The 16143-nt window shown below is 44.2% G+C and overlaps 1 protein-coding gene across 1 annotated transcript in view; it reads right to left on the reverse strand.

Moving 5' to 3' along the window:
• Nucleotides 1-2150: 2150 nt before the first annotated feature.
• Nucleotides 2151-16143, reverse strand: part of rcor3 (REST corepressor 3) — a gene marked incomplete at its 3' end in the record, with an annotated part of 39574 nt that continues 25581 nt past the window's right edge. The window contains exons 8-11 of the mRNA XM_080516853.1: nucleotides 6447-6524; nucleotides 4566-4623; nucleotides 3176-3420; nucleotides 2151-2531 (exon numbers count right to left, since the gene is read on the reverse strand). Coding sequence (XP_080372979.1) covers nucleotides 2151-2531; nucleotides 3176-3420; nucleotides 4566-4623; nucleotides 6447-6524 — 762 coding nt within the window. The remainder of the gene's footprint in view (nucleotides 2532-3175; nucleotides 3421-4565; nucleotides 4624-6446; nucleotides 6525-16143) is intronic.

A 16143-nucleotide genomic window follows, 5' to 3' on the forward strand; every position in this document is an offset into this window, starting at 1 on the left:
ACCACCACCACCACATGAAGGGGGCACTCAGCGCAGGAGGCATCAGCACGGAACTATACATGTGCCTGCTCAGGCTGTGGAACGTACACAAACGTTCACCAGAAGACAAACTGAGGGTAAACTGAGTCACGCAGTGGAACAATCGTTGGACTTGTCATTTTGAATAGACTCTTGTCAGGACCTGTTTTTCTAATGTAACCCTGAAGAGACTCCACCAAGACTGCAGAGAAGGTTTCATTATGTTCTTCAACAAAGAACGTGACACAAACACATGTTGGATGACAACGAGGTACATTTAGTCACATTGAATCCCACAAGACTCGTCCGTCCACACTGCAGGAAGAGCACTTGACAACATGTCCAGCCCGTCCCAGCTGGGAGCACCAAGAGGAGCTTCGTCTCCTCACTCGTCCACGAGCCAAAATCAAGTGAGCGACTCCAGTGCAGATGTTGACAGATGTGCATCCCTTTCTGATGGACTTCATATCCTTCATCAGGACTGAGGCAGTTACCATGGAAACACTCGTCACAGCAGAAAGTGTGTGAAAACGACGACGAGTTGAAACAACGAGCCGTTTCTTTAAACACGTCCAATCCTCTGGACCGACACACGGAATAAGACGCAAACAGAAAAAGTCACAGCTTTTTAAAAACAAACTGAATATCTAAACAGATTTAGGAACATTTTCTTTACTCTGAAATACAGAAGTCAAAACAATAGGAAATATCCAAGTTTAAAATATCTTCTGTTGTGAGTCTTAAAGTATTTACACCCGTTTCTCCTCCTCACTGCCTCCTTCTGCTCCTGTGGCATGATGGGAAGTTCTCGCTCGTGGAATTGTTAGATTGTTGAAACTACCAGCTGGTGGTTCAGGTTCTCATGAGGAAGTGTACCAAGGTTCTCATGAGGAAGTGTACCAAGGTTCTCATGAGGAAGTGTACCAAGGTTCTCATGAGGAAGTGTACCAAGGTTCTCATGAGGGAGTGTACCAAGGTTCTCATGAGGAAGTGTACCAAGGTTCTCATGAGGAAGTGTACCAAGGCCTCTCCCTCCCTCATAACGACACTTGTTACCAGAGGAACTGCTGACCAGAGGGAACATGGCATCCTTTGGTAGCATGAGTTATCCTCCGTGACCAGTAGTCAACCAACCAGCCGGTAGAGGGACCAGGGTCCTCTGAGGTCCAGGTCCACCCACCTGGTAGATGGACCAGGGTCCTCTGAGGTCCAGGTCCACCCACCTGGTAGATGGACCAGGGTCCTCTCACAGGTCCAGGTCCACCCACCTGGTAGATGGACCAGGGTCCTCACAGGTCCAGGTCCACCCACCTGGTAGATGGACCAGGGTCCTCTGAGGTCCAGGTCCACCCACCTGGTAGATGGACCAGGGTCCTCACAGGTCCAGGTCCACCCACCTGGTAGATGGACCAGGGTCCTCTGAGATCCAGGTCCACCCACCTGGTAGATAGACCAGGGTCCTCACAGGTCCAGGTCCAACCACCTGGTAGATGGACCAGGGTCCTCTCAGGTCCAGGTCCAGGTCCAGCCACCTGGTAGATGGACCAGGGTCCTCTCAGGTCCAGGTCCAGCCACCTGGTAGATGGACCAGGGTCCTCACAGGTCCAGGTCCAGCTCCTTGTGGCCTTTAATGGGAAACACAATGTTCCTTCATGTGAAAACCATTTTGACGTTTCTCCTCTGAACGAGCCCAAACACACTCAGTGTTTAATGTGGAATCCTTCAGATTTAACAAATGTTTTCACATGTTGTCAGTTCTCCAGTTTGTCCACGCTGAATGAAAGTTACTCTGGATTTATCAGCTTCTTTCTGAGAACTGTGGTTGTAAACTGCAGATTTCATACAAACGATATGATTGAGTTTCACGTTGGCCACCTTGATTTCCTGCCGTGCAACAAGAACAAGTCAACATGTTGAGGTTCATGTGATTGAGTGAGCGCTTCACCACAGAGCCACTAGGGGCGCTGGAGAGTCACTACATGACGGTGGGAAACGGGTTTCACTGAAATGACATGTAGACAGAGACAGGGATTGGAACCTGCAGCCTTCTGGTTGAGAACTGCCATGTTTCATGTGACGACACCTAATCCATTCATCCTCTGGTTGTTGTGGTGAAAAGTCTCTCTGGTCTGCTAGTGAAGGGACGAGGACGAGGCCGAGTCCGGCTGCTGGGGGGTCCCGCTGGAGGCCTGCTGGCCCGGACCGGGACCCGACCCCCCAGGGGTGCAGGCCGGCGGGCGGGGGTTCAGACGGGGGGGCAGGGGGTTGGAGGGGCGGATGAGAGGCGGGGGCTGCTGCAGCGTGGCACGGGGCTGCAGGAAGCGAGCCTGCTGCTGCAGGGGGGGGGGCTGGCGGTGCAGAGAGGGCGTGGCTGGGAGTGAGGGCCGGAGGAGGGGGGGGGGCTGATGGAGAGACGAGGACGAGGTGGACGTCACCGTCATCTGAGCTGAAGAGGAGGACGAGGAGGAGGAGGAGGAGGCAAGAGCTGGAGACCCATGTGGAGGTGGAGGAACCTGCAGAGGACAGCAGAGGACAGCAGAGGGCAGCAGAGGACAGCAGAGGACAGCAGAGGGCAGCAGAGGGCAGCAGAGGGCAGCAGAGGGCAGCAGAGGGCAGCAGAGGGCAGCAGAGGACAGCAGAGGACAGCAGAGGACAGGAGAGGACAGGAGAGGACAGGAGAGGACAGGACATGAACCAGTGAATTACAACTTCAGCTACAAACACATGGACAAATAACAGGCCGGTCCCAAAGGAAGGGCTTCTTCAGTCCCCAGCTGTCTGGACGTCCTCAATGAACACATGAACGTTGACAAACAACTAATCTGAGTTACTTTTATGTCTCAAAAACAGTTTCTAATCACATTAATCATGAGATTACTGAGTAGAAACTCTGGATTATGTGGAGGGCAGGACTGACTGTGTGAATTCAGCCCTTCATCATGACAGTGGATGAATTCAGCCCTTCATCATGACAGTGGATGAATTCAGCCCTTCATCATGACAGTGGATGAATTCAGCCCTTCATCATGACAGTGGATGAATTCACACCTTCATCATGACAGTAGATGAATTCACACCTTCATCATGACAGTGGATGAATTCAGCCCTTCATCCTGCCAGTGTGGTCCTCAGTGTGTCCACTACAGAAGTGTCTCACCTCCTCGTCCTCCTCGTCGGTGCTCCTCCCTGACGCCGTGGTGGAGCTGTTCTTCCCCTCCTCCACAGAGGGGGCGCCGTCTCCATTGGGAGCTCTTGTGCCTTGCTCCGCCTCCCACTCCTGCAGCACCTCCTCCAGGTTGAAGCGCCGCCGGTAGTTCACAAAGAAGTTCTTCACCTGGCCCACCGTCTTGTTACCAATGACGTCTGCAATGGCTTGAAAGTCTTTTCCGTACTTGCGGACTCCTGGAAGAAGACGACGGTGGATTAGAGCAGCGCCCTGGTGAAGCGCTTCACGTTCAGCTGAGTTTTAGCCCAGATGTTCGTCAGACTACAAGTGAGGACAGTAAATTCCCTGTGAAGTCTGGATGGAGGAGAATCACTCTCACTAACAGTTAAAGAAGAGAATCTCTCCACGCTGCTGCCACCAGGAGACATGGAGCCCAGCTTTCACGGTATTCACACCAAATTCTGAATGGAGACTCTTCAAACGTCCTCCAGTCCAGTTCAGGTGCAGACTCTTCAAACGTTCTCCAGTCCAGTTCAGGTGCAGACTCTTCAAACGTTCTCCAGTCCAGTTCAGGTGCAGACTCTTCAGAGTCTTGTGTGAAGTGGTCTTGGGGCTCCACAGACCTTCTGAGACCAAAGATCAGACGGTGTGAGAATTATCAGTAAAACCCTGGTCATGGCATTGTGCTGGGCTGGAGGACGGGCGAGGGACCAGGGGGGCCTGAGACCACCGTGATATTTGTTTGTCGCAGCTCAGAGCAGCAGCCTCCACAAAACAAGTGCTTGTTTACACTGAGTGTGTATTGTTAAAGAACGAAACACCAACCAACAACAATGCTAACAACTTACTTCAAGCTCCAGTTGTACCATTACGCTCTAGGTTGTCCCTCTCCTAGCCACGACTGTGTCCATCACCCCCCCCCCCCCGCTATTATTTTGCACACTGCAGGTTGTAACCAGAGGTTCTATGACTTCCTGTTCTTGCCTTTCTATCGTCTCCATCCAGTCTGTCCATTCTCCTCTGACCTCATTTGTCCCCGAGAGCTGAGTGTGAAACTAGCAGGTTATCAGTCTGTCAAACACTCAACAACCATGAAGGGTTGGAACCACCTGGAACCACCGTTCTTCATCAGTCCCCTGGTCATTGTGAGACCCTCGTCCTCATGTCTACATGCAGAAACACACAGCTGCTCACATGTGGATGGAGGATTAGAGTCGATGAGATGTTGAAGGTCCAGATGTTCTCGAAAAATCAGATTCATATTGTGATTGGCATGTGCCACCAATGAGCAAATAGCAAATAGGAAACTTGGCTGACTGGGTGTATTAGTGCGAGTTGGGCTTGTTGTCTGTTGTGCTCATGAGAACGTGGAGAAACTCACCCTGAACCGCCAGCAGCTGCTCGTCTGTGGTCCAGCGAGCGTTCACCTTCTGGGTACTCTACAACACAAACACCCAGGTTAAAGTCACACGCAGCTGGAGACTGAACATCTGCATGCTGGGAAGAAAAGCTCCAGAGGTCTGTATGGTTGTTACTGCAGGAAAACATCTGCCATCTTCAGTGGGACACTAGAGGTGAAGAATACCATGTCATGAAACATTCAGTGGGACACTAGAGGTGAAGAATACCATGTCATGAAACGTTCAGTGGGACACTAGAGGTGAAGAATACCATGTCATGAAACGTTCAGTGGGACACTAGAGGTGAAGAATACCATGTCATGAAACGTTCAGTGGGACACTAGAGGTGAAGAATACCATGTCATGAAACGTTCAGTGGGACACTAGAGGTGAAGAATACCATGTCATGAAACATTCAGTGGGACACTAGAGGTGAAGAATACCATGTCATGAAACATTCAGTGGGACACTAGAGGTGAAGAATACCATGTCATGAAACATTCAGTTGGACACTAGAGGTGAAGAATACCATGTCATGAAACGTTCAGTTGGACATTAGAGGTGAAGAATACCATGTCATGAAACATTCAGTTGGACACTAGAGGTGAAGAATACCATGTCATGAAACGTTCAGTTGGACATTAGAGGTGAAGAATACCATGTCATGAAACATTCAGTGGGACACTAGAGGTGAAGAATACCATGTCATGAAACATTCAGTTGGACACTAGAGGTGAAGAATACCATGTCATGAAACGTTCAGTTGGACATTAGAGGTGAAGAATACCATGTCATGAAACGTTCAGTGGGACATTAGAGGTGAAGAATACCATGTCATGAAACGTTCAGTGGGACACTAGAGGTGAAGAATACCATGTCATGAAACGTTCAGTGGGACACTAGAGGTGAAGAATACCATGTCATGAAACGTTCAGTGGGACACTAGAGGTGAAGAATACCATGTCATGAAACGTTCAGTGGGACACTAGAGGTGAAGAATACCATGTCATGAAACATTCAGTGGGACACTAGAGGTGAAGAATACCATGTCATGAAACGTTCAGTTGGACATTAGAGGTGAAGAATACCATGTCATGAAACGTTCAGTGGGACACTAGAGGTGAAGAATACCATGTCATGAAACGTTCAGTTGGACACTAGAGGTGAAGAATACCATGTCATGAAACGTTCAGTGGGACACTAGAGGTGAAGAATACCATGTCATGAAACGTTCAGTGGGACATTAGAGGTGAAGAATACCATGTCATGAAACGTTCAGTGGGACACTAGAGGTGAAGAATACCATGCCATGAAATGTTCAGTGGGACACTAGAGGTGAAGAATACCATGTCATGAAACGTTCAGTTGGACACTAGAGGTGAAGAATACCATGTCATGAAACGTTCAGCTGGACACTAGAGGTGAAGAATACCATGTCATGAAACGTTCAGTTGGACACTAGAGGTGAAGAATACCATGTCATGAAACGTTCAGTTGGACACTAGAGGTGAAGAATACCATGTCATGAAACGTTCAGTGGGACACTAGAGGTGAAGAATACCATGTCATGAAACGTTCAGTGGGACACTAGATGTGAAGAATACCATGTCATGAAACGTTCAGTGGGACACTAGAGGTGAAGAATACCATGTCATGAAACGTTCAGTGGGACACTAGAGGTGAAGAATACCATGTCATGAAACGTTCAGTGGGACACTAGAGGTGAAGAATACCATGTCATGAAACGTTCAGTGGGACACTAGAGGTGAAGAATACCATGTCATGAAACGTTCAGTGGGACACTAGAGGTGAAGAATACCATGTCATGAAACGTTCAGTGGGACACTAGAGGTGAAGAATACCTCAGGCAGCCGGAACTCTTCAATCCCACAGTCCAGTAGGTGTTTCAGCCCGCTGTTCATCTGTTTGGCATTCTGCACCTGGACACAGGACACACTCAGGACCCAGAGACAGATAGAGGACACACTCAGGACCCAGAGACAGAGAGACAGACAGAGGACACACTCAGGACCCAGAGACAGATAGAGGACACACTCAGGACCCAGAGACAGACAGACAGACAGAGGACCAACACTCAGGACCCAGAGACAGACAGACAGACAGAGGACCAACACTCAGGACCCAGAGACAGACAGACAGACAGAGGACCAACACTCAGGGCCCAGAGACAGACAGACGGACAGAGGACCAACACTCAGGACCCAGAGACAGACAGACAGACACAGGACCAACACTCAGGACCAACACTCAGGACCCAGAGACAGACAGACACACAGAGGACCAACACTCAGGACCCAGAGACAGACAGACAGACAGAGGACACACTCAGGACCCAGAGACAGACAGACAGACAGAGGACCAACACTCAGGACCCAGAGACAGAGAGACAGACAGAGGACACACTCAGGACCCAGAGACAGACAGACAGACAGAGGACCAACACTCAGGACCCAGAGACAGAGAGACAGACAGAGGACACACTCAGGACCCAGAGACAGACAGACAGACAGAGGACCAACACTCAGGACTCAGAGACAGAGAGACAGACAGAGGACACACTCAGGACCCAGAGACAGACAGACAGACAGAGGACCAACACTCAGGACCCACACACAGAGACAGAGAGACAGACAGACCACAGGGTTGGTTGCTCGGCCCCCTGCTGTTTATCCCCTCTATGTCCCTTCTTGTCTTCATTTCCACGACTCGCCACCGACAAAGAACCGATTTACATTTCAACCAAATCCAACAACACGCTCCACCCTTGACGAACCACCTCAGTTAAATAAAAACATGGATACAAAATAACGTTCTACAACTACATGATGACAAATCGGACATAATCATCATCAGCCTCAAATCGCTCCAAAAAAAAAGATAACTCTTAAACTATTATACAACGATTAAAGACAACTCTATGGTCTTCCGTTTAGCAAGATAAGATGAGTTCCACCAACAGACCAGTGGTCTGAACTGAGCAGATAAGCAATAATGCCCTGAGGCCCTTGTCCCCCGTCGCCCTGGCAGCTGGAGGGGAGACAGTTTCACCCTTGGTCTCTTTAGATAAACCCTGAAATATATTTGTTCCATTCTCTAAACAGTTTCTGTGGAATTTCTATTGGAAGTGATAGGAAAAGGTAGAATAATCTCAGAAGAATATAGAGTTGAACTGATCCTGCTGCCAGTCCAGAGGGAGCAAGCCCACCATCGATGTCGTCTTATAGCGTTTTGTTAATGCCATTAGAGTTAATAGGAAATATCTGCGTCAGGTCTTTGGGTAAATGTACTCCCAAGTATTTGATGTGATGAATGCCAATTGAAGTTATACTTCGCTGTAAGTTATTGTGTGGGTGTGTAGTTAAATATCATGACCTGGGTTTTGTGTATATTAAAGACATATCCTGAGTATGACCCATGTTTTCAGAATGTTCTTTAGTAGTGGCACGCCTGAATCCGGTTCCATGATTGTGACCAAGACATCATCCGCGTACAAGCCCACTTTATAGTCCACCCCCCTCGAAGATTCCTTTTTTTTGTACCCGTGTCTTCTGATTGTTTGGGCCAGAGGTTTAATGACTCAATTAAAAGACTGGGACTGGCGGGACATCCTTGCCTTCAGCCGCGCTGCAAGGTGATGGACTGTTCACCTTTATTCTGCAGCAGGGGGAGTCGAGGGCTGGAATACCACATATAAAATGTTCATTAACTCTGAATCTGTTTACTAAACAGAGTAATTCCCAACCAACTGAGTCAAAGGCTTCCTCAGCGTCTCCACTGAGAATGACAGAACTAACTCGGGTTGGTCTGTTTTTCATCAATCCTGTTTGATCCTCGTCTATCAGAAAAGGCATTGCAGTTTCCCTCCTCTTTGTTAAGATGCTGGCAAACAGTTTATAATCCGCATTTAAAACACTGATTGGTCTGTATGTCTTACACTCCATCCTGTCTTTCCTTCTTTTGGGATGACCAAAATAAAAGCCTCCCTCCAGGAAGGGGGACAGGAGCCTTCTTTTAGAATGGAATTAAAACTGCTCTCCAATACGCAGGGCTGGGAAGGTTACTTGAAAACTGTAATCTGTTACAATTCTAAGTTACTTGTCAAAAAATTTAATCAGTAACTTACTCTAATACTAAAATAAAAAATGTACCAGAGTATTTTCATTTACTTTTGGATTACTTAGGATTAGAAATAATAAAAAGACAAGAAAGAATAGAACATGTCGTCTGCTTAGTGTTTTGACTCGTCTTAAACAGAGCAGATACTAATGACACTGAACATGTTGAACTAAATCAAACCTCAGTAACAATCAGGTGTGGAACACTGATTTACTTTTATAGAATCAAAACCACAATACAAATAAAGCTTTACATTTCTTTTCAAGAAAATGTTCCCATCTTTTCCAAAAATCCCCCCCCCCCCCCGTTGGTTTTAATGTTGTTTTCCCAGACTAAATATGAATGTTTAATGAGAGGTTGTATCTGGCAGCATGAATCACTGATTGATAATAACTAACAACCTGCTGCTGAGTCAAAAAAAATAATAATGACATGTGTCACCCCAATGAACCCTAAAACATGAGATCCTCGAAACGTATTGAGAAACTCTTCCTCCCATCACCACCAGTACTGGTAATGGTAGGTTACTGACAGGTTATGAGCTAATAAAACTAGTTGGTACTGGCAGGTTACTGGCAGGTTATGAGCTAATAAAACTAGTTGGTAATGGTAGGTTACTGACAGGTTATGAGCTAACAAAACTAGTTGGTACTGGCAGGTTACTGGCAGGTTATGAGCTAACAAAACTAGTTGGTACTGGCAGGTTACTGGCAGGTTATGAACTAATAAAACTAGTTGGTATTGGCAGGTTACTGGCAGGTTATGAGCTAACAAAACTAGTTGGTACTGGCAGGTTACTGGCAGGTTATGAACTAATAAAACTAGTTGGTATTGGCAGGTTACTGGCAGGTTATGAGCTAATAAAACTAGTTGGTACTGGCAGGTTACTGGCAGGTTATGAACTAATAAAACTAGTTGGTATTGGCAGGTTACTGGCAGGTTATGAGCTAATAAAACTAGTTGGTATTGGTAGGTTACTGACAGGTTATGAGCTAATAAAACTAGTTGGTATTGGCAGGTTACTGGCAGGTTACGAGCTAATAAAACTAGTTGGTATTGGCAGGTTACTGGCAGGTTATGAGCTAATAAAACTAGTTGGTACTGGCAGGTTACTGGCAGGTTATGAGCTAAAAAAACTAGTTGGTATTGGCAGGTTACTGACCGGTTATGAGCTAATAAAACTAGTTGGTATTGGCAGGTTATGAGCTAATAAAACTAGTTGGTATTGGCAGGTGACTGACAGGTTATGAGCTAATAAAACTAGTTGGTATTGGCAGGTTGCTGACAGGTTATGAGCTAATAAAAACTAGTTGGTATTAGCAGGTTACTGGCAGGTTATGAGCTAATAAAACTAGTTGGTATTGGCAGGTTACTGGCAGGTTATGAGCTAATAAAACTAGTTGGTATTGGCAGGTTACTGACCGGTTATGAGCTAATAAAACTAGTTGGTATTGGCAGGTTACTGGCAGGTTATGAGCTAATAAAACTAGTTGGTAATGGTAGGTTACTGACAGGTTATGAGCTAACAAAACTAGTTGGTACTGGCAGGTTACTGGCAGGTTATGAACTAATAAAAGTAGTTGGTATTGGCAGGTTACTGGCAGGTTATGAGCTAATAAAACTAGTTGGTATTGGCAGGTTACTGGCAGGTTATGAGCTAACAAAACTAGTTGGTATTGGCAGGTTACTGGCAGGTTATGAGCTAATAAAACTAGTTGGTAATGGTAGGTTACTGACAGGTTATGAGCTAACAAAACTAGTTGGTACTGGCAGGTTACTGGCAGGTTATGAACTAATAAAACTAGTTGGTATTGGCAGGTTACTGGCAGGTTATGAGCTAATAAAACTAGTTGGTAATGGTAGGTTACTGACAGGTTATGAGCTAACAAAACTAGTTGGTACTGGCAGGTTACTGGCAGGTTATGAGCTAATAAAACTAGTTGGTATTGGCAGGTTGCTGACAGGTTATGAGCTAATAAAAACTAGTTGGTATTAGCAGGTTACTGGCAGGTTATGAGCTAATAAAACTAGTTGGTATTGGCAGGTTACTGGCAGGTTATGAGCTAATAAAACTAGTTGGTATTGGCAGGTTACTGACCGGTTATGAGCTAATAAAACTAGTTGGTATTGGCAGGTTACTGACAGGTTATGAGCTAATAAAACTAGTTGGTATTGGCAGGTTACTGGCAGGTTATGAGCTAATAAAACTAGTTGGTACTGGCAGGTTACTGGCAGGTTATGAACTAATAAAACTAGTTGGTATTGGCAGGTTACTGGCAGATTATGAACTAATAAAACTAGTTGGTATTGGCAGGTTACTGGCAGGTTATGAGCTAATAAAACTAGTTGGTATTGGCAGGTTACTGACAGGTTATGAGCTAATAAAACTAGTTGGTATTGGCAGGTTACTGGCAGGTTATGAGCTAATAAAACTAGTTGGTATTGGCAGGTTACTGGCAGGTTATGAGCTAATAAAACTAGTTGGTACTGGCAGGTTACTGGCAGGTTATGAGCTAAAAAAACTAGTTGGTATTGGCAGGTTACTGACCGGTTATGAGCTAATAAAACTAGTTGGTATTGGCAGGTTATGAGCTAAAAAAACTAGTTGGTATTGGCAGGTGACTGACAGGTTATGAGCTAATAAAACTAGTTGGTATTGGCAGGTTACTGGCAGGTTATGAGCTAATAAAACTAGTTGGTATTGGCAGGTTGCTGACAGGTTATGAGCTAATAAAAACTAGTTGGTATTAGCAGGTTACTGGCAGGTTATGAGCTAATAAAACTAGTTGGTATTGGCAGGTTACTGGCAGGTTATGAGCTAATAAAACTAGTTGGTATTGGCAGGTTACTGACCGGTTATGAGCTAATAAAACTAGTTGGTATTGGCAGGTTACTGGCAGGTTATGAGCTAATAAAACTAGTTGGTATTGGCAGGTTACTGACAGGTTATGAGCTAATAAAACTAGTTGGTATTGGCAGGTTACTGGCAGGTTATGAGCTAATAAAACTAGTTGGTATTGGCAGGTTACTGGCAGGTTATGAGCTAATAAAACTAGTTGGTACTGGCAGGTTACTGGCAGGTTATGAGCTAATAAAACTAGTTGGTATTGGCAGGTTATGAGCTAATAAAACTAGTTGGTATTGGCAGGTGACTGACAGGTTATGAGCTAATAAAACTAGTTGGTATTGGCAGGTGACTGACAGGTTATGAGCTAATAAAACTAGTTGGTATTGGCAGGTTGCTGACAGGTTATGAGCTAATAAAAACTAGTTGGTATTAGCAGGTTACTGGCAGGTTATGAGCTAATAAAACTAGTTGGTATTGGCAGGTTACTGGCAGGTTATGAGCTAATAAAACTAGTTGGTATTGGCAGGTTACTGACAGGTTCTGAGCTAATAAAACTAGTTGGTATTGGCAGGTTACTGGCAGGATATGAGCTAATAAAACTAGTTGGTACTGGCAGGTTACTGTCAGGTTATGAGCTAATAAAACTAGTTGGTATTGGCAGGTTATGAGCTAATAAAACTAGTTGGTATTGGCAGGTTGCTGACAGGTTATGAGCTAATAAAAACTAGTTGGTATTAGCAGGTTACTGGCAGGTTATGAGCTAATAAAACTAGTTGGTATTGGCAGGTTACTGGCAGGTTATGAGCTAAAAAAACTAGTTGGTATTGGCAGGTTACTGGCAGGTTATGAGCTAATAAAACTAGTTGGTATTGGTAGGTTGCTGACAGGTTATGAGCTAATAAAACTAGTTGGTATTGGCAGGTTATGAGCTAATAAAAGTAGTTGGTATTGGCAGGTTATGAGTTAATAAAACTAGTTGGTATTGGCAGGTTACTAGCAGGTTAGGAGCTAATAAAACTAGTTGGTACTGGCAGGTTACTGGCAGGTTATGAACTAATAAAACTAGTTGGTATTGGCAGGTTACTGGCAGGTTATGAGCTAATAAAACTAGTTGGTACTGGCAGGTTACTGGCAGGTTATGAACTAATAAAACTAGTTGGTATTGGCAGGTTACTGGCAGGTTATGAGCTAATAAAACTAGTTGGTATTGGCAGGTTACTGACAGGTTATGAGCTAATAAAACTAGTTGGTATTGGCAGGTTACTGGCAGGTTACGAGCTAATAAAACTAGTTGGTATTGGCAGGTTACTGGCAGGTTATGAGCTAATAAAACTAGTTGGTACTGGCAGGTTACTGGCAGGTTATGAGCTAAAAAAACTAGTTGGTATTGGCAGGTTACTGACCGGTTATGAGCTAATAAAACTAGTTGGTATTGGCAGGTTATGAGCTAATAAAACTAGTTGGTATTGGCAGGTGACTGACAGGTTATGAGCTAATAAAACTAGTTGGTATTGGCAGGTTACTGGCAGGTTATGAGCTAATAAAACTAGTTGGTATTGGCAGGTTGCTGACAGGTTATGAGCTAATAAAAACTAGTTGGTATTAGCAGGTTACTGGCAGGTTATGAGCTAATAAAACTAGTTGGTATTGGCAGGTTACTGGCAGGTTATGAGCTAATAAAACTAGTTGGTATTGGCAGGTTACTGACCGGTTATGAGCTAATAAAACTAGTTGGTATTGGCAGGTTACTGACAGGTTATGAGCTAATAAAACTAGTTGGTATTGGCAGGTTACTGGCAGGTTATGAGCTAATAAAACTAGTTGGTACTGGCAGATTACTGGCAGGTTATGAACTAATAAAACTAGTTGGTATTGGCAGGTTACTGGCAGATTATGAACTAATAAAACTAGTTGGTATTGGCAGGTTACTGGCAGGTTATGAGCTAATAAAACTAGTTGGTATTGGCAGGTTACTGACAGGTTATGAGCTAATAAAACTAGTTGGTATTGGCAGGTTACTGGCAGGTTATGAGCTAATAAAACTAGTTGGTATTGGCAGGTTACTGGCAGGTTATGAGCTAATAAAACTAGTTGGTACTGGCAGGTTACTGGCAGGTTATGAGCTAAAAAAAACTAGTTGGTATTGGCAGGTTACTGACCGGTTATGAGCTAATAAAACTAGTTGGTATTGGCAGGTTATGAGCTAATAAAACTAGTTGGTATTGGCAGGTGACTGACAGGTTATGAGCTAATAAAACTAGTTGGTATTGGCAGGTTACTGGCAGGTTATGAGCTAATAAAACTAGTTGGTATTGGCAGGTTGCTGACAGGTTATGAGCTAATAAAAACTAGTTGGTATTAGCAGGTTACTGGCAGGTTATGAGCTAATAAAACTAGTTGGTATTGGCAGGTTACTGACCGGTTATGAGGTAATAAAACTAGTTGGTATTGGCAGGTTACTGACAGGTTATGAGCTAATAAAACTAGTTGGTACTGGCAGGTTACTGGCAGGTTATGAACTAATAAAACTAGTTGGTATTGGCAGGTTACTGGCAGATTATGAACTAATAAAACTAGTTGGTATTGGCAGGTTACTGACAGGTTATGAGCTAATAAAACTAGTTGGTATTGGCAGGTTACTGGCAGGTTATGAGCTAATAAAACTAGTTGGTACTGGCAGGTTACTGGCAGGTTATGAGCTAATAAAACTAGTTGGTATTGGCAGGTTATGAGCTAATAAAACTAGTTGGTATTGGCAGGTTGCTGACAGGTTATGAGCTAATAAAAACTAGTTGGTATTAGCAGGTTACTGGCAGGTTATGAGCTAATAAAACTAGTTGGTATTGGCAGGTTACTGGCAGGTTATGAGCTAAAAAAACTAGTTGGTATTGGCAGGTTACTGGCAGGTTATGAGCTAATAAAACTAGTTGGTATTGGTAGGTTGCTGACAGGTTATGAGCTAATAAAACTAGTTGGTATTGGCAGGTTATGAGCTAATAAAAGTAGTTGGTATTGGCAGGTTATGAGTTAATAAAACTAGTTGGTATTGGCAGGTTACTAGCAGGTTAGGAGCTAATAAAACTAGTTGGTACTGGCAGGTTACTGGCAGGTTATGAACTAATAAAACTAGTTGGTATTGGCAGGTTACTGGCAGGTTATGAGCTAATAAAACTAGTTGGTACTGGCAGGTTACTGGCAGGTTATGAACTAATAAAACTAGTTGGTATTGGCAGGTTACTGGCAGGTTATGAGCTAATAAAACTAGTTGGTATTGGCAGGTTACTGACAGGTTATGAGCTAATAAAACTAGTTGGTATTGGCAGGTTACTGGCAGGTTATGAGCTAATAAAACTAGTTGGTATTGGCAGGTTACTGACAGGTTATGAGCTAATAAAACTAGTTGGTATTGGCAGGTTACTGGCAGGTTATGAGCTAATAAAACTAGTTGGCACTGGCAGGTTACTGTCAGGTTATGAGCTAATAAAACTAGTTGGTATTGGCAGGTTATGAGCTAATAAAACTAGTTGGTATTGGCAGGTTGCTGACAGGTTATGAGCTAATAAAAACTAGTTGGTATTAGCAGGTTACTGGCAGGTTATGAGCTAATAAAACTAGTTGGTATTGGCAGGTTACTGGCAGGTTATGAGCTAAAAAAACTAGTTGGTATTGGCAGGTTACTGGCAGGTTATGAGCTAATAAAACTAGTTGGTATTGGTAGGTTGCTGACAGGTTATGAGCTAATAAAACTAGTTGGTATTGGCAGGTTATGAGCTAATAAAAGTAGTTGGTATTGGCAGGTTATGAGTTAATAAAACTAGTTGGTATTGGCAGGTTACTAGCAGGTTAGGAGCTAATAAAACTAGTTGGTACTGGCAGGTTACTGGCAGGTTATGAACTAATAAAACTAGTTGGTATTGGCAGGTTACTGGCAGGTTATGAGCTAATAAAACTAGTTGGTACTGGCAGGTTACTGGCAGGTTATGAACTAATAAAACTAGTTGGTATTGGCAGGTTACTGGCAGGTTATGAGCTAATAAAACTAGTTGGTATTGGCAGGTTACTGACAGGTTATGAGCTAATAAAACTAGTTGGTATTGGCAGGTTACTGGCAGGTTACGAGCTAATAAAACTAGTTGGTATTGGCAGGTTACTGGCAGGTTATGAGCTAATAAAACTAGTTGGTACTGGCAGGTTACTGGCAGGTTATGAGCTAAAAAAACTAGTTGGTATTGGCAGGTTACTGACCGGTTATGAGCTAATAAAACTAGTTGGTATTGGCAGGTTATGAGCTAATAAAACTAGTTGGTATTGGCAGGTGACTGACAGGTTATGAGCTAATAAAACTAGTTGGTATTGGCAGGTTACTGGCAGGTTATGAGCTAATAAAACTAGTTGGTATTGGCAGGTTGCTGACAGGTTATGAGCTAATAAAAACTAGTTGGTATTAGCAGGTTACTGGCAGGTTATGAGCTAATAAAACTAGTTGGTATTGGCAGGTTACTGGCAGGTTATGAGCTAATAAAACTAGTTGGTATTGGCAGGTTACTGACCGGTTATGAGCTAATAAAACTAGT

Source organism: Blennius ocellaris (assembly GCF_963422515.1).
Source record: "Blennius ocellaris genome assembly, chromosome: 3".
Taxonomy (NCBI): Eukaryota; Metazoa; Chordata; class Actinopteri; order Blenniiformes; family Blenniidae; genus Blennius; species Blennius ocellaris.